Source organism: Lycium barbarum, chromosome 7 (genome assembly GCF_019175385.1).
Source record: "Lycium barbarum isolate Lr01 chromosome 7, ASM1917538v2, whole genome shotgun sequence".
In the NCBI taxonomy this organism is placed as follows: Eukaryota; Viridiplantae; Streptophyta; class Magnoliopsida; order Solanales; family Solanaceae; genus Lycium; species Lycium barbarum.
Window position 1 is genome coordinate 27,971,205 of NC_083343.1, and position 18,213 is coordinate 27,989,417.

At 35.2% G+C, this 18,213-nt stretch overlaps 2 protein-coding genes across 7 annotated transcripts in view; both read right to left on the bottom strand.

Moving 5' to 3' along the window:
* Nucleotides 1–7,820: 7,820 nt before the first annotated feature.
* LOC132603336 (protein APEM9) lies at nt 7,821–12,614 on the bottom strand. Of its 2 annotated transcripts, none has more exons than XM_060316349.1 (6): nt 12,416–12,614; nt 12,087–12,245; nt 10,445–10,633; nt 9,662–9,947; nt 8,884–9,242; nt 7,821–8,136 (listed from the first exon to the last, which is right to left on the bottom strand). In XM_060316349.1, exons 1-6 carry the CDS (start codon nt 12,448–12,450, stop codon nt 8,007–8,009), a joined length of 1,158 nt encoding a protein of 385 aa, XP_060172332.1. In that variant the 5' UTR covers nt 12,451–12,614; the 3' UTR covers nt 7,821–8,006. The 2 variants fall into 2 exon arrangements, with proteins under 2 accessions (XP_060172332.1, XP_060172333.1); XM_060316350.1 differs by having other exon boundaries at nt 10,556–10,633; nt 12,416–12,605.
* A 3,193-nt stretch (nt 12,615–15,807) lies between these two features.
* The window catches only part of LOC132603337 (lariat debranching enzyme-like), a 28,944-nt gene continuing 26,538 nt past the window's right edge, over nt 15,808–18,213 (bottom strand). For all 5 annotated transcript variants that reach the window (XM_060316357.1, XM_060316355.1, XM_060316354.1 and 2 more), the window contains one exon: nt 15,808–16,043. The gene's annotated coding sequence lies outside the window, so the exon portion shown is untranslated. The remainder of the gene's footprint in view (nt 16,044–18,213) is intronic.

Below are 18,213 nucleotides of genomic sequence, written 5' to 3' on the forward strand. Positions count from 1 at the left end.
CATCGTTCCAACATTTCACCGGAGAAATCTCCATTGATTTTGCTGCTACAACATCGGAAAAGATAAATACATAATATATAGCGTTTCAATTGAACGTAATTCAACTCAATTTGATGCTTTATTAAGTTTAGATTTGTTAATATTTGAAAATAATAACAAATCATCTTCTATGAACTAAACAACTGATATTCAGTTGAGATTCAACATTGCGAATCATAATTTTACTCAACAACATAGAATTGATCAAATTTATTGCTTTGTTCTGATTTTGATTAGTTTATACGTTCCATTTGATTAGTATACAATGCTCAATGACTTAGACTTGAAATTATAGTAACTTCAGTTGACAAAAAATAATCAGGCAACGTTCTGAACAAGTATGCCGGAGGAGGCAGAAGTTCACTTTGCAAAAGAACAAAGTATGCCGCTAGAGTCAAACTTTCATTTTCATAAGCAAAACATCAAGTATACAAGTGTTAAGAACTAGAAAAGTATGTCGGAGGAGGCAGAAGTTTACTTTACAAAAGAACAAAGTATGCTGTTAGAGGCAACTTTTATTTTCATGAGCAAAACAAAAATTTACGCAAGTGTTATGAACTAGAAAAGTATGCCGGAGGAGACAGAAGTTTACTTTACAAAAGAACAAAGTATGCTGTTAGAGGCAACTTTCATTTTCATAAGCAAAATAAAAAGGTAAAATTACTCAAATGACTATCTTATGGTAGTTTTCTATCATTTATAGCTACCCTTTTAAATATTACCATTTGTAGCTATGTTTTCCCAAATTAAGGTATTTTTCAGATGTATTTGATGCGTGTAAATTCATAAAAACACAGTAAAAAAGAAAACATATCCCTTGATTTTAGGCCATAACGGTGGGATCATTTAATTAGTTATTAATTGGTATTTTTACCATACATTTAATTAGTTATTAATTGGTACTTTTTACCATACTCTTTCACATTATCAGATTTTAGATTTTTTTTCCATAACCGTTTTCTAGTCCTTCATCAAATCTTTAACATTCAAACGTAAAAAATCAAAAATTCAAAATTTGAAAACATTCAACAGTCAATGTATTTGAAGTTTTCAATATTGATTTCGTATTTTATTTACCCATGTATTTGATAACATAACTAATGTATTTGAAATTTCCAATCAAACTCCATGTATTTTATATTAATATCATATATTTGTGTGAGTAACAATTTGCATCAACTATGTATTTAGTGGTAATGTATTTGAAGTTTTCAATATTGATTTCGTATTTTATTTACCCATGTATTTGATAGCATAACTAATGTATTTGAAGTTTCCAATCAAACTCCATGTATTTTATATTAATATCATGTATTTGTGTGAGTAACAATTTGCATCAACTATGTATTTAGTGGTAATGTATTTGAAGTTTTCAATATTGATTTCGTTTTATATTTACCCATGTATTTGATAGCATAACTAATGTATTTGAAGTTTCCAATCAAACCCCGTGTATTTTATATTAAATCTCATGTATTTGCGTGAGTAACAATTTGCATCAACCATGTATTTGATGGGATTAATTTGAACAAAATACATAAATATATAGAAAACTTACCATGTATTTGTGTCACCCGTGTATTTGAAACTAGATGAACTGATGGAATTAATTTGAACAAAATACACAAATATATAGAAAAACTTACAAAAATACACCACCAACCACAACAATTAGTAGTTATATCATAGAACATACACAAATACATATATTTTTCATCTTCTCAAAACCCTAAAAAACTTTCTCTCTCCCCTTATCTCGTGTGCGCCGCCATAACCACCACCACGGCCTGGAGCAAAAACAATCATTTCCACCAAGTTGATTTTGTGAAAAAATAATAACACAAATAGCGAAAATTTTATGAAACAAACGAGATTGGATAGAACGTGAAAGAGGCCAACTTTGATCACATATACCTTGAATCGGAATAACCGTACTGAAAATACCGTTTCAGATTGCAATACCCCAAAATAGAAAATCGAATTATTGTGATTTTTAATAATTCACAAGGAAATAGAATCTGAGGTGACGATTGATATACTGGAACTTTAAAAGAAGAAAGAAGAGTACTTTGAGGTTTTTTTTTTGTTTTTTTTTTGAAAAAGAAGAAGAAAGAATACAACGAATCTTCTTGATTGGTGAGAATGAAACTGAAATTTTTGCAGAAGGGTGAAGAGAAGAAGAAGACACTATTTCACTAGGCATTCACAGATTTTTTCTTTTTTTTAAAAAGGTAAGAATTTATGAAAAAGGAGAGAGAATGGTAATGTATATTAAGTGATTAATATTGTTACCATTAAAAGGGGATATGAGATTGGGGGTACTAATTTTTAGGTGTATTTGTGAAATGGTAATTAAAAGTTACTGTGTAGCTATAATAGTTAAATTAGAAAAGTATTTAGTTATTATTAGTAATTAAAATAAAAGATAGATATTATCACTAATTATGTATTAGAAGTAGTTATAACGCGTAAGAATTAGACAAGTCTGCCGAAGGAGGCAGAAGTTCACTTTACAAAAGAACAAATTATGCTGTTAGAGGCAAACTTTCATTTTCATAAGCAAAACATCAAGTATACAAGTCTTAAGAACTAGAAAAGTATGCCGGATGAGACATAAGTTTACTTTACAAAAGAACAAAGTATGCTGTTAGAGGCAACTTTCATTTTCATAAGCAAAATAAAAAAGTACACAAGTGTTAAGAATTAGACAAGTCTGCCGGAGGGGGCAGAAGTTCACGTTACAAAAGAACAAAGTATGCTGTTAGTGGCAAACTTTTATTTTCATGGCAAAACAAAAATTTACGCAAGTGTTAAGAACTAGAAAAGTATGCCGGAGGAGGCAGAAGTTCACTTTACAAAAGAATAAAGTATGCTGTTAGAGGCAACTTTCATTTTCATAAGCAAAACAAAAACATTATTAACAAAACAACACCAAAAACACATAAGATTGCATAAAAACCAAAATTATTAACAAGACAACACCAAAAAACCAAGCACACATAAATTAACTTAATTCATGAAGTTATGCCGGAACAAGCATAACTTTATGCCGGAACCGGCATAACTTCAGTTTACAAAATTACAAAGTATGCCGTGAGAGGCAAACTTTCATTTTTCATAACCAAAACAAAACATTATTAACAAAACACCAAAAACACATAAGATTGCATAAAAACCAAAATTATTAACAAGACAACACCAAAAAACCAAGCACACATAAATTAACTTAATTCATGAAGTTATGCCGGAACAAACATAACTTATGCCGGAACCGGCATAACTTCAGTTTCAAAACCAAGAACTCTGCCGGACCCGACATATGTTGCCTCAGACAAACACATTCTTCACAAAAACCAGATTATTAAATAAAAACAGCAGCAACAACATAAAACAGCTGTTCACAGGCAAAACTTCAACGATTCAACAAAGAGAAAACCAAAACGCATATCAAAATCAACTAAAACATATTACGACATTCAAAAAACCAAAATATATACATGGGGAATGAAACTAAAGTTCAAAAAATCATACAGACACTATAACAAAACACTATAATTTTAAATAAAAAAGGATCAATTAAATATAAAAAACGATGAAGACAAGGATATCAATTCAACAAATAACAATTTAACATAAAAACAAATATTGAAACGAGCAAAAGATCCAAATTCGTACCTAAGTTTTAGAACAGATGAGACAAACAAAAAACAGAGGAGGAAAGAAGAAGCAAAAAAGGAAAAGAAAAGGGCAAATGACGAAATAAAAAGGATTTTAATGGGGTAGGGGTAATTTTGTCAAAAAACTTTCATTAAACAGGCGGCAAGGACAAAATTTAAAGAAGACATAAATGAGGTGCAAAATATTAAGACCAGCCCAAAAGAAGGGTACTCCGCACAAAAAATTGTTCTTTCAACTAGAGCTTAACAAAAGAATTTGCTATAACAGATGTGTTTTTTGCAATACTAACAACCACCCGAATTAATTTAACGTAAGGTGATCATTTAATCTTCAGAAACTGAATATTTTGTGATCCTTTTCTTTTTCTTCAAGCTCTTATTTCAGCTTTATTATGACAGTCAAGTTTCCTTCTTAAAAGGAAGGCATAATTCATAAACAAGCCCTCAAACTTGGCCTCAACTGACAAGTATGTCCTCCAACTTTGGGTGTGCACAAGTAGGCACCTCAACTTGTATAAAGTTGAACACGTAAACACAAATGCTAACGTGGCGTCGACGTGACACATAAATATTGGAGGTGTCTAGATGATCATTTTGTAAGTTGGAGTGTTCAACCGAGAGCGTGGAGACAAGTTGAGGTGCCTACTTGTGCACACCCGAAGTTGAAAGGCATACTTGCCAGCTGAGGCCAAATTTGAGGGTCTGTTTATGTATTATGCCTAATAGGAATCAATTGAATCTAGAGTTGAAACTTAGCACAAACTGAACTGTAGATTACTAGCCAAAAACTAGCAATCCACCTAGATATTTGATCTCCATATATTGGGAGGTTAACACAGACCTAAGCAATACACAAGGCACTACATACACATTCAAAATCTTTCAATTTACATTTGCATTCTATAAAGGAAACAACTAAGGAACTGAGTTTAATAGTTAAAACTTGAAATAAAATGAATGGCACCGCTGCATAACATTGAGAAATCTGAGACCCTCTTTTCGCTAAGAGAATGAATTAATGCCCCAAAGAGAAAAAGCGAGACAAAGTTACGGATGATGCAGTACTTTATTGGCAAAGAATGCGAACTTGAAGCAAACTTTATTAATACTAGTGAATTTATCCGCGCTTCGCACGGTCATGAAGAGCCTCATTATTCATTAAATATAAGAAGTAATCTTTTTCTAATATTCAAATATTAAGAAGATTGTACAGATTCTTTTTAGCCTTTCAAATCCAAATAGATTGAATATATATCAAGTTAGGATATGAGCAGAAAGAAAAGAATTTCAAGAAAATTTGGCCTATTTAATTGTGTGCATAAGTGTAATACAAATCTTATAACATGGTTTGTCGTTCGTATATTACATGTATATAAATATCTATATTTTTTTTATAGAGAGTTGAAATATAAACCTTTAATGACTTTCTTCTCGTTTAAAATCTAAAAAGAAGGTGAAAAACAACCAAAAAGTAGAAGAGAAACAACACTTAAAACTTTTTGCTATAAAAAATTGTTCTTGTCATCAATATCATAATTATGAGAGGACTGGCATTCTACAGTAGTAGAATATTTCAAATTTCATAATTTTTCCATCACATTATTCAATAAATAGTTCTCATCGAGTTTTTAATAAAGTATGAGTAGGAAATACTATCAGACGATGAAGAGAATGCAAGGATATCCTTTTCTTTTGGATCAATGTTTCCTTACTCGCAGGTAGAAGTCTACACGTGAAGCATATACGACGCAAAAATAAAAGATAATATGTCAATAAAACTATCTCTACCAAAAAATAACTTCTTCAGTCTAATATAAATAATTCTACCGCAATTAGTGAGATAGGAGAATCAGTCTTTGAGAAATAAATTTACGCATCATAAAAATTGATACGTCTTCCCTTAAAGCTTATAATTTGGAGAACATGGCGGATAATATGTTGCTAAGAGAAAGAGCATATATCGTCTTCTTTCCTTTTTTTGCATTGCCATACTCATAACGGAAAAGGGCCTAAAATACCCTCGAACTATTGAAAATGGAGCAAAAATACCCTCCATCCACCTTTCAGCCCCCAAATACCCTTATCATCCACCTATTGGGTCTAAAATACCCTTATCACCACCTATTGGGTCTAAAATACCCCTATCACTAACAGAAACTTTTCATTAAACACGTGTCATTTTTCTATTGGTTGGATTATAAAATTAATTAAACTAATTAACTTTTGTAATATTGACCAGATAGTGCCCCCCCCCGTGAATTTTTTTTTTTTTTTTGAAAAAAAAGTTGACATTTTTTTTCGCACCCCACCCCCGCACCCTACCCCTCCCCCGCACCCCTACCCCCCCCCCCCCGACGCAAAAAAAAATTAATATTTTTGAAAAAAAAAGTTTTGATGTTTTTTTTTGGGTTTTTTTAGCTGGGAGGGGAGGGGGCGTAGGGTGCGGGGTTTGGGGGGTGGGGGTGGGGGGAGAGGGAGGGTGCGGGGTGGAAAAGAAAGTCAACTTTTTTTTTCAGCTGGGAGGGGGGGGGGGGGGGGGGGAGGTGTAGGGTGCGGGGTGGGGTGCAAAAAAAATATTGTTACGCTTCTCAACTTCCTAGTAAAAAGCACAAGTACTGTGAAATGTCTTGATAAATTAAAATGTCTAATGTAATTGAGTTACCAAAAAATAAAATATCACACCCTAAAAAACATGGTATATTTTCAACCAAAAATCTAAAAGGCACAAGTGTAGACTACAATATTTTTTTTGCACCCCACCCCGCACCCTACACCTCCCCCCCACCCCCCAAAAATCTAAAAGGCACAAGTTGACTTTTTTTCCACCCCGCACCCTCCCCCTACGCCCCCCTCCCCTCCCAGCTAAAAAAACCCAAAAAAAACGTTAAAACTTTTTTTTTCAAAAATATTATTTTTTTTTGCGTTGGGGGGGGGGGTAGGGGTGAGGGGTGGGGTGCAAAAAAAAATGTCAACTTTTTTTTCAAAAAAAAAAAAAAATTCACCGGGGGAGGGGGGGTCGGGGGGGGGGGGGGGTAAGGGGGTGGGGGGCACCTGGGTTATCTGGTCAATTAATTTAATTAATTTTATAAGTCAACCAATAAAAAAATGACACGTGTTTGACCAGAATATTCTGTTAGCAATAGGGGTATTTTAGACCCAATAGGTGGATGGTAAGGGTATTTGGGGGCTGAAAGGTGGATGAAGGGTATTTTTGCTCCATTTTCAATAGTTCGAGGGTATTTTAGGCCATTTTCCGTACTCATAATTCATACTTCAAACACTTTAAGTAGTCGTTGAACTGTTACAGGCATCCAACGTGAAGAGAAATCAATAACCATGTGAATTATGTGTGTCTAAAGATGTAGATAAAAACATGTGAAGATGAAGCTGAACAAATTAGAAAGGAAAAAGTACTTCCACTTGACAGGTAAATTACAAATTAGTAAAATTTAAGAGACATGAAAAGTAACATTTCACTTGACTGTTAAGACGGACATGCACAATGTAACATTAGCCTTACCAATTATATGGTCTACTGTTCCAACCGAGAAGGCAAGTGGAGATTTGTTTTTTTCTTCTCTTTAAAATGTTCATGAGATCAACCACCATCCAGATTAGGGGAAAGAATGAGAAGCATCTGGAAGAGACTTAAACAAATGTTTCAAGACTGAATATCAGTGTTGCTTCTTGAATTAACGATGCTTCCCAAAATGTGATGGAATGTGAAAAAGATATGTCAGTGTTAAATAAGAGAGGAAAAAAATCAAAAATTAAAGAGAAGGGAATGTGTACAACCAATTAAATAAGGGATAGAGGAAAAGACATTTCTGTTAAAATAAGAGAGGGAAAAAAATAAAAATTAATTAAGGAAAAAAAGGGCGTAGAGTTAAAGCTTTGTTTATGGGCCTTAAATGCAGCAATTGATTGAAAAGAATGAAAAAAGGAGCAACAATGATCGTGGGCTTTATTGCAGAGGTTATCTGGGCTTGAGTGCTATATTTATTGTGTGCAGCTTTTATTATTAATCATTAGGTTAGCAGCAGAAATACACCAAAAAATGTAATAAAAAAATGAGAAAAATGTCAAAAAAAGGGAGAAAAAAGATAAATGCAAATGCTGGTCATAGAGAGGTGCCACATCACCTTGTCTATGCCTAGCTTTATATTATAAATAGATTGCTGGATGGTCCACTCCAATTTAAGATGATAGAAGCAATCTCTTCAGTAATCTTTTATTTATCTACAAGTAACAGCTCTTGTTTTGAGCAACTATGAGGAACAAAATTGTGCATCACCGGCTTCCACGCGTTGCAGGTGGGAGTGGTTGAACAGCAGCAAGAGGGTTCACTTGATACGAGAATGCAAGCTGCCAGAAGTCAACCAAAGCCTTCTTCGTAGATGAAGCTTGTCTCTTAAGAACGCTGTAATACAAGACGGATAAATGTCAATGAGACAATAGGCCCAGCTATCACGTAGTTGACAAACAATTTATGCCTAACATAAGGCAAGTCAAGCATGTCGTAGCCTAGCAATTGCAAACTTAAATATGCCAGAAAAGATTGCAGAAATATCCCAACTGAACATCTCCACAGCATTCTACAATCTCATTAGAGATTTTGATTCATTGAGTAAACTTAAAAGGCAGGTAGAGGTGAGTTCTGACTGTGGTATGAGATTATCATAGACCCACAGATTTAACATGTAGCTACTGCTAGAGAGGCGTAATTGCATCATGCTTGCATGAGGTTTACTTGTTACTTTTTTCGTATGGTGTCCAGTCCAGCTTGCACGCACCTCGACTAATTCCAAGGAATACTTGCAACCTCCCACCACCAACAGGTGCCAAGTAACTCTGTCCACGAAGGCATAGACAGATGGGAAGATCAAGAATCATTTTCAGTTGTTTCAAGATAATGAAGGGCATTTGATATGTCCACTAAATCCTGTGCTAATATTATGCAAGTTAAGTTGTTAAGGGAAAAATTTTCTTCAATGCACAAGCTGTGCACTAAATCTGCTTTATCCTATACACTGTCCATGGGTCATGAGAAAAGTTGGTAGATTTTATACGATAAATATGTGCCTCCCACAGCTATAAGATGAAGAAAATCATAATAAGAGTAAATGCTTCTCTATCTAGCAGAGAAGTGGCAGAAAGATTATATTACCTCCATAAAGAGGCTTGTTTTCTCCGCAGAATATAGTACACAAGTGCTGCCAGAAAACCAAGAAAGATGCTTCCATTTGATAAAACCAAGCGACTGCTTCCGAACTTCAAAGTGATGGTACGAAACCACCAAAATGGAGTTCTCCGTCTAGATAACTCCATAAGTGATTGTTTAGTGGTGTTCTCCCCCTTAGACTGGTCTTTGTGTTCCAATATATTGGCTGTTCCATTGCATGATGTTTCTTCAATCAGGGCAGTGGAATCAGTTGTACATTCATCTACTTGGAGCGGTAATTCCGAGGACTGCGAAGAACTGCCAAGCTTTAAAGTGTTCATTGAATGCAACCGCCTCAAAAGATCCTGGAATACACAGAAATAAAAGTTCCCAAACTATAAGTTACTCGGTCACGAACCAGCTAAACCACCAATCGCACTAAGAGAGCATAGCAAAACACATCAAAGGTGTCTCAGTCAGACATCGTTGCACAACTTTTATAAGCATATTTCTCCTTCAAAAAAGTTTAATCTCACAAAATAAGGACTTGTCAGACTATATATTCAACCATAATTCACCAAGAAAGTTCAACTCATAGTGCTAAGTACCTCAAAAATATAGATTCCAAAAAACAGAGCTTATAAGGAAAACAACAGAGTAATTCCAATTGATGCCCTGCACAAGCAAATATTGGAGTGGGGCACAGAAAAAGGGCACAAAAGAAACAAAGCATTCACATGAGACCATCATTTACTTAAATGAAGCAAGAAAGCTTATTGTTTACCTGCCTCTTCTCCTCAGGTAGAGCGGCTTTCTCAACCCAAGAGATAGCAAGATCTAAATTTCCTATAAACCTCCCCAAGAAGGTTATCACATAGAGCTCAACAATTTGCAGGTACTTATCAACGCCAAGGGAAATCTGATTGCTGAATTCTTCAATGTTAGGTACATCAGCTTCCATGCTTGCAACAGTATAATACTTTCCATCAACATGTTTCCACTTTCTAAGGAATTCCTGTAGAATTTCTTGAACTTCAGCAGAAGGGCCATCTGGTATCTGGAGACACACCCTGAAGAAGAAGTTTTGGATCATTTCTATATCAAAGGGGGGAGCTTTTCTAGAAATGTTGAAGGAAAAGGAAGTTATGAGGAGCAACCTTGCAATGATAATAGTCTAAGAAGATCAAGCTCGGAAGAAGGATCGTGAACTTTTTTCCGTTTACGTTTACGTTGGATACATGGGATATTGGGGAGTACATGATTTCAGATACAGGATTTCAAAAACAAAAGAAACATGTCCAAGGAAAGAGTGTGATCTCCATTTTTAAAGTTACTTTTATACCTTATGCTATTCATACAAATCCAGTCATAGAAACCAGTACGAGAAAGGTGAATGATAAGGAATAGCAGCATAAATAGAAAAAGGTAAATAAAGTTGTATTCTAACACCTGTATACCAACCTTATTTAAAAGGATAAAACATCATCTAACTCGATCAAAGAGTTGGAAAAAATCAAATTCACACCTGACTGCCTAACCTTATTAAAAGGAAAAGAAATCATCTCACTCGACCACAAAGTTGTGAAACACTGAAACATCAAATTCACGAGGATGATCATCTGTGCTAAAGGAAGAAGTGCAATTATTGTGGAAATAGCATGTCCAAGAAATGAGGTACCCAGTAAGGAAAACTTGGGCAGGAATAGCAGTGACTGAACCAAATAGCAGTACCAGCTGCTTCAGTATTTCTGATGTCCTGTCAAACATAAAACCCAAATTAGTGTTACAATTGAAGGACAGTTGAAGCATTTCTTCTAAGAAAGAAAGCAGCAGGATTAACACATCGAGAAACAGAGAAAGATGAGAAAACAGTTCACGCATCTGACCAATAATACACATACATCGGAGCAACTCTATATAAGGCATTTCAGAGGTACTCATTCATCCAAGCAATATCAATACAGAAAATCAATATCCATCTACTAACAACGTTTGATAAGTGTGTCCGGTATGGAGGAAAACATTTTCCAGAAAATGTTTTCAATTTTCCCATGTTCGGTTGGTCAAAATTTTAGGAAAACATTTTCATGAGGAAAATGACTTCCCTAGTAGAAGTAGGGAAGACAAGTTCCACAAGTAGCATACCACATTAATCGTATCCTACCACCCTCCAACACAGCTCATCCTCACCCCACCCCCGTGGCCCACCACCCCACACCCCTACCCCTCACCCCCACCTCCCATAGTGTTTGTCTAGATTATATACAAATGCTTTTAGGATAATTTTTCTTGCTTATGTACCGAACACAAGAAAATAAGTAAGAAACCCACTTATTTTCCTGAAAACCATTTTCCTTCCTACTGAACACACCAAGACTATCAATCAACCCATTTCGAGACCAACAAATTCCTCAGCCAGTACAGTTTGTAATAGCCAATAATGGAGCAACGTTCACCTTTAAACACGTAACACCTCGAGCTCAACTCGCATACTCACTAACCCAACTAAGAAATATTGTTATCTAGCCCTAAAGCTCAAGCCAATGTTATTCTAAAAAGTCTTAAACAAATCTTAATTATCCGATACTGCACTAAGGAGTCGTTTGGTTGCTGGTTAGGAAGGGAGTTGTTCATGTATTAAAACTAGCATAGCTAATACCATGTTTGGTAGCTTGTTAGTTGCTTTGTATAAAAATTCAGCACACCAACTACAATGTTTGGTTATCGTTTTACAATCTCGCATAAATAAAACATGTATAAGTATGAGTCAATTTATGTATTTACTCTATGCGGGGTAGACGATGGAATAACTAATACATCACTAACTAAACCAACAACAACAACAACAACAACATCATACCCAACAAAGTGGGGTCTGGGAGGGTAGATTCTACGCAGACCTTACCCCTACCTTGACAGGTAGAGAGGTTGTTTCCGATAGACCCTTGGCTCAAGTAAAGCAGAAACACAACAAGTCATGAAAACATAGTAACAACATCAGAAAAATAAGAAAACTAAAGAAGAAGAGACAACAAGTAGTAATAGCAAACTAAGAATAAGACATACGCGAATACTAAAATATTTTTAAAAAAAATACTAATCCTACCGGTAAGGAACTGAATTACTAAAACGTGCATAACTAATCCTGAATTACTAATACTTGCATAAGTAGTAGCTGATACAAGAATGGAAGTGGGATAAAGGAGTACCTTCCAAGCTCTTTGGAGGACTGCACAAAAACCATGCCAGCTGATTCCAACAACTCCCAATTGTCTTCTTCATTAGTTTTACCATTTTTCTCAACCAATTGCTCAATAATTGAGGAAGATAAAGATGCTGCTTCTTCAAACATACAACACACCAGATATCTGCAAAAATCAAGAATTACTTTTTTAAAAGAAAAAGTAAAACCCCAATTCAGTATGATAATTAAAAAACAATTTTGACACTAACCCAAATGGCCAAATTGCTACGTAGTGAATCAAGAATAAATCTACTAGTAATATAAGTCAAAAAAAAAAAAAAAAAGAGAGAGGACCTTTCTGAAAGTTCAATTTGTTCCCAAGTAGCCATCTCTCTTTCTCTGGTTAGATTCTGTGTGTGTTTGGATTTGGAATTGGAAGTTGGTAACACACACTACAAGAAAAACAAACCAACCACTTTTCGTTAGTGCAAAAAGAAGAGTTTTTTTTTTTTTTTTTTTGGAATTGTTTTTTTTTTTTTAATAAAGATTGGCAAAAACAGAATTAGATTTTAAATTCATGAGAGATAATGGGTGTGTTCCAAGAAAAAATGTTTTCTAAGTGGGTTCTTACTTATTTTTTTGTGTTCGGTAGTAGGTAAGCAAAATAATATTATCTTAAAAGCATTTATATATAATATAGACAAATATTATGACGATGGGTTTTGTGTCGATAGACCTTGATCCGAGATCTTTTTTTATCAAAAATAAAAAACAAACCGCTTTGTAGGCCTAGGGCCCAGTTTGTCCATAGATACCAAAAAAAAAACATTTTTTTTTTGGAATTTTGGAGTTGGAATTGTGTTTGGCCATAATTTTTGAAATTGTAGTTTTTGGTGAAATGTAGTTGTAAAAAAGTGAAAAAAGTGATTTTTTTTTAAAAAACAAGTTTTTTGAGTTTTTGGTATTGCGGAATACAACTTCAAGTTTGTATTCGGAATTCTAATGGCCAAACGCTGATTCCGGAAAAAAGTGAAAAAAAAATTCCGGAATAAAGTGAATAATTCTTATGACCAAACGGGAGCCTAATTTCATTAGAAAAGTAAATTTCCTCATTTTTAGAAACTTATTTTTTTAGAGAAAATATTTGATGTTTTCCTCCGTAGTCCATACTGAACACACCCAATGTTCTGCTGAATTGAGTCGAAAGACAAATTTCGAAATCAAACTGAAAGATAACTGATTTACTCTTTAAATAATAGTAATAAAATTTTGTATAATAAAAACATGAAAGTTCAGAAAGATACTTGAATTTCAAATGCGGAGTTTGAACCTTTATTAATTCATTTTTATACAGGTATCACACATAAAATTAGCTCATTATTTTCTCCACTTTTCACCCATCAAGTTCCTCTATTTTATTTTATTTTTTGTACATTTTGAACGGATTTATTTTTTGGGTACCACCCATGAAATTTATTCATTAATAGGTTACATTCATGAAATTTTTCTTGAGTTCGAAATGGTGTAAGATGTAAGTGAACTCTAGAAAAAATTTCTTGAGTTTTGAATGATGCAAAAAATGGTACAAGTGGAACTTCGTGAATTCTATAAAATTGGTGCTAGTGAATCTCCATGTTATTTTCAAAATGGTGCATGACAATATTTTGGAATTCGAGAAGGAGATAATTCAAACTCAATGAATTTTTATTAAAGTTTGAACTGCACATTTCAAGTTCTAAGGATTTTTGAACTCCAGCATAGTATCTAGAGTTTGACATGATTTCATATCGTGTTTTAGACAGAGCTATTTTTGTCGGAATTTTACTTCATGTTAATAGTCGGCTAAACATTGAATAATTTTGAAACAGTAGTTAAATGTTAACTAACGATCAAAAAGTAACCATTTGACCACTTCTTCCCATAAAAACTATCAAACTGCATAGCAAAGGAGTCTGATTCTCACTTTAAGTTTTAATGTGTGATCTAGAAGAGAATGAGTGAGAAACGAACAGTAGCGAGGTCAGGCTCGGGTTAACGCTTTTGTCCATGATTGCAAAGGAGGATCCCGGGATGACGATTTTTTTTTTTGTGTGTGTGTATACAATTTTCAAAATTTTAGAACAGTTTTTGAGCGAATTTTTGGAGTTTGAGGCGAGTTTTACTCGTTATTTAGGGAACCAAAAGGTGGAGTTTCGTCCTAAAATATAGGTATGAATTCCTGACACTACCCTAATGACTATAATATAATTTCATAATTTTTTACCCATGCGAACTTGTAGAAATTAAGGGATAAAATGGACACTTTAGCCCTAATTCTAAATTATAAAGTTCCTCGATTTGGGTTAGCAATCGATATCAAAATTAGTTTTTGATTATTGTAATGGTTCCCTAGCTTATGAGTAATGCTTTCACGGATTCAATTTTGAAATCTGAACAGTTGATCCGAAGGCTTGGTTTGAGTTGACCGCAAATTGACTTTGACCCCGAGGCATCGTAAAATTATGCAAATAGGTCATCTAGATTAATTTGGATCAGTTAATGATGAATTTGAATAGATTGAGATCATTGGAGCTCTTTGAACAAAATTTGGCATTTCAAGTGAGGTTTCACTGCCATAAGTAAGGCTTAAACTCTTAGACTACTTGTTTTTCCAGAAAAGCATATGATATATAATGTCTATGTGCATTTAACCTATTTAGTTCGTTGAGTTGACAATCATGATTCGAATTGGATAGTTTGCGGTTGTCTAGCGAATGACTGTAAGAGTTCTTTAGTGTGCTTTCGCTTGATTAGATACTCGCAACAAATGCGTATATAAGATGGTATTGTGATGGGTGTTTACCCCACTTTATCATCTCTTTAGATGAGCATACTCCATCCAGCCCCAAGGGGTATCCGGATACACATAGCTGTTAGAGTAATAAAAATTTAGGTAGGATTGTGGAAATCTTCACTCCGGAAGATAGGGTAAGACATGGACAATTACGTACCATACCGTAAGCAAATTTCAAATTTAGTATATTCATGCTTTACTTGTTGAATATCATGATATCAGATATAGTTCATCTGTGTATTGTTTTTGCACTTACATTGTTTTATGTGCTTTTGTCCATTACTAGGACTTGCCCCAGGGGTAAGCTGAGAGAGCATGTTAATGATCTTGCTGAGCCTTTTGGACTCACGCTTATTGATGTTTGTATGTGTGCAGAAGCCACAGCTACGACCAAGTAGCCGATACCTGATTGTTTCATCTTTCTTAAATCTAGTTTAATCGAGGTGAGCCACCATTAGACCATACCAACCTCTTCTTCTTTGCACACTTGTTACATCTTCCGAGCTACGTCTCGTATTTTATATTCAAACTAATGGTTTCATGACTTAATCATACAATGGAATTAATAGATAGACTCGGTACTTGTATTTTGTTCCTGCACTGATCTAGATGTAGTGCTACTATGAGTATATTCTTCCTTTATTTTTCCGCATGTTTAGCTTAGAGCATACACCTACTAGGTAGAAACTCGTCAAACGCCCGATTACGGCTCAAGTATCAGATTTGGATCGTGACAATATTTTTCTACATTTGCTTAAGTACTTATTTGCTACTTTGTCGGGGTCTTTACGCACTTTTAGTATGCTTTGGGAAAACTTGCATCTAGAATTTATTCACTATTTGCATGCTTTATCTATTTCCTTAGAAAATTTATACCTAGTATTTACTCGGTAAATATTCAATTTGTATGATATGGTTCAACCCCTTAGGTACATCAACCATGGAATATTAACCCATAAATGTCACTGCGTCATGCTACAACTTACAACCATGGAAAAGTTTGCCCTTTCAAGTCCTGATTGAAATAGTAGAATACACATAGACGAGGGGAATCAAATAGCAAAAAGTCTTCAGTTTCACCGAGTCTGCTGCCCATTTTAGCTAATCCATCCACAAACTAGTTGCCCCTCCCTAGTAGATCCACCTAGGCTGCAATCAAATAAAATAGGCGAGTATTAAACATACTCACAACCCTCTTATGAATCTACATTGATCTCCAAGGGTGTGAAGTTGAAACGTAAAGCCACTTTTAATTCTGGCAGGAGGACAGGCTGATCACTTAGCATCAGGCATCAGCAGGCCCAATAGCATAATTGGCTCTAATAGCTTGGCGTCAGTAGTCATGCTTCGCGGCTGGGGGTGTATGCTTTTCTACTTGGCATGTCATATCAGCAAAAGTTAAGATTTATTGAACATCAGATTCATGATACATTCATTTAAAGACATAGGGCATTAGTTGTCTGATCTTTACAAAGACCAGAATTATCCTGAACTTAAACTCACCAGCCTCTACCACATGCCTAGCTAAAATACAAACAAATTTACTTTTCCACCAACAATATCATAATTCACACAGTACAATAATACTGTAACAGCAATCAGAGCCAACCATAACACGGCTTTTCAGCAGGACTGGAACACAATTGCTTTCAATAATTGGTGAACTCAATTATGATTCAGTCATGTAAAACTAAATGGCTGTATAAGCATACATCAAACCGAAATACTCAATAGCACCACTGTTACACTTGTGCCTAAGGTGGCAAATCCCAATTATGTCAAGGACTACAGGCCTATTGCCTGCTGCACCACCCTATACAAACTCATCTCAAAAGTGCTTACGGCAAGATTAAAGACAGTGGTGGATAAGTTAGTGGGGCAATCCCAGTCTGCTTTCATAGAAGGGAGGAATATTTTAGACAATGTGATCATTGCACATGAACTAATAAAGTCCTATTCTCAAAAACATGTTTCTCCTAGATGCACCGTTAAAGTAGACATAAGAAAAGCCTATGACTCTGTTGAATGGGCTTTCCTTGAGATGGTGCTGGTAGAATATGGGTTCCCTCACAAGATGGTCCAACTGATTATGACATGTGTTAGTACTGTGCAGTACTCTTTGTTGATTAATGGTGGACTAACCCCAAGTTTCCCTGCCAAGAGAGGGTTAAGGCAAGGGGACCCCATGTCCCCTTACCTCTTTGTTTTGGCTATGGAATACTTGCACAGATCCTTGAAGCAACTTAGACATACCCCTGAATTCAAATACCACCCCAGGTGTGCACGGCTGAATTTGGTGCACATCTGCTTTGCAGATGACCTACATATGGTGTGTCGAGCTGATATGGGGTCCCTGCACTCAATGCTACAAAGGTTCTACCACTTCTCAGAGGTGTCTGGGCTCAAAGCAAACATGGAAAAGAGTTCATTGTATGTGGCTGGGATCACTGATGTTCTTAGGGACCAGATGCTAGATGACTTCCACTTCACACTAGGGAGCCTGCCATTTAAATACTTGGGTGTTCCTCTGTCATCTAGAAAATTGACAATAAGCCAGTGCCTACCTCTAGTGGAAAAGATCATAGCCAGAGTAAAATGCTGGACCTCAAAGTTCCTATCCTATGGGGGCAGAGTACAACTTATCAAGAGTGTGTTGTTTGAAATGCAAACCTACTGGGCCCAAGTGTTTCTACTAGTGTTTTGGACGGCGCGCGGCAACAAAAGGCGACGAGGGCCTGCCTCGCCTGTGCGGCGCGTGGCGAGGCACTCGCCTTTTTGAAGTGCGGCGCCAATAAATACCAAAAAATTAAAATATTAATTGCATATGTAAATAATCAAAATCTCACTAGCAATAACATATTAGCAAATATTTCAATTCAAAAATTAAAAGTAGATAGTAGATACTAAAAGTCTAGAACTTAAATGAGTCAATGACTCAATAATTCATAAGTGACAAGACAAGCAACACTAAAATTAAAGCAACAGTGCAATACTAAAAGTCTATTCAAATTCAAGATCTTCAAGATTTCCAAATTCTTGATATCCAAGATTCTCAACATTATATTGCTCCTCATCTTCTTCCTCCTCGGTCTCGGACTCGGAGTACCACTGCCTCACTGGTCCAAACAGAGAAAAAAAAAACAGAGGAGAAAAAAACAGAGCAAAAAACAGAGGAGAAAAAAACAGAGGGTAAAAAAACAGAGGAGAAAAAACAGAAAAAGAAGAAGAGAATAGAAGAAGGAAAAAAAAAATGCAGAGGTGGCCGGAAAAAAAGAAGAAAGAAGAAGAACAGAAGAAGAAGCAGAAGTCGAAAATACAG

Coding starts and splice junctions, on each gene's coding strand:
- LOC132603336 (XM_060316349.1), bottom strand. CDS start 12,450: ATGGCTACTTGGGAACAAATTGAACTTTCAGAAAG. Junction 10,634..12,086: donor TCCTCCAAAGAGCTTGGAAG/GTACTCCTTTAT, acceptor TATGTTTGACAG/GACATCAGAAATACTGAAGC. Junction 8,137..8,883: donor AAACAAGCCTCTTTATGGAG/GTAATATAATCT, acceptor CTTGTATTACAG/CGTTCTTAAGAGACAAGCTT.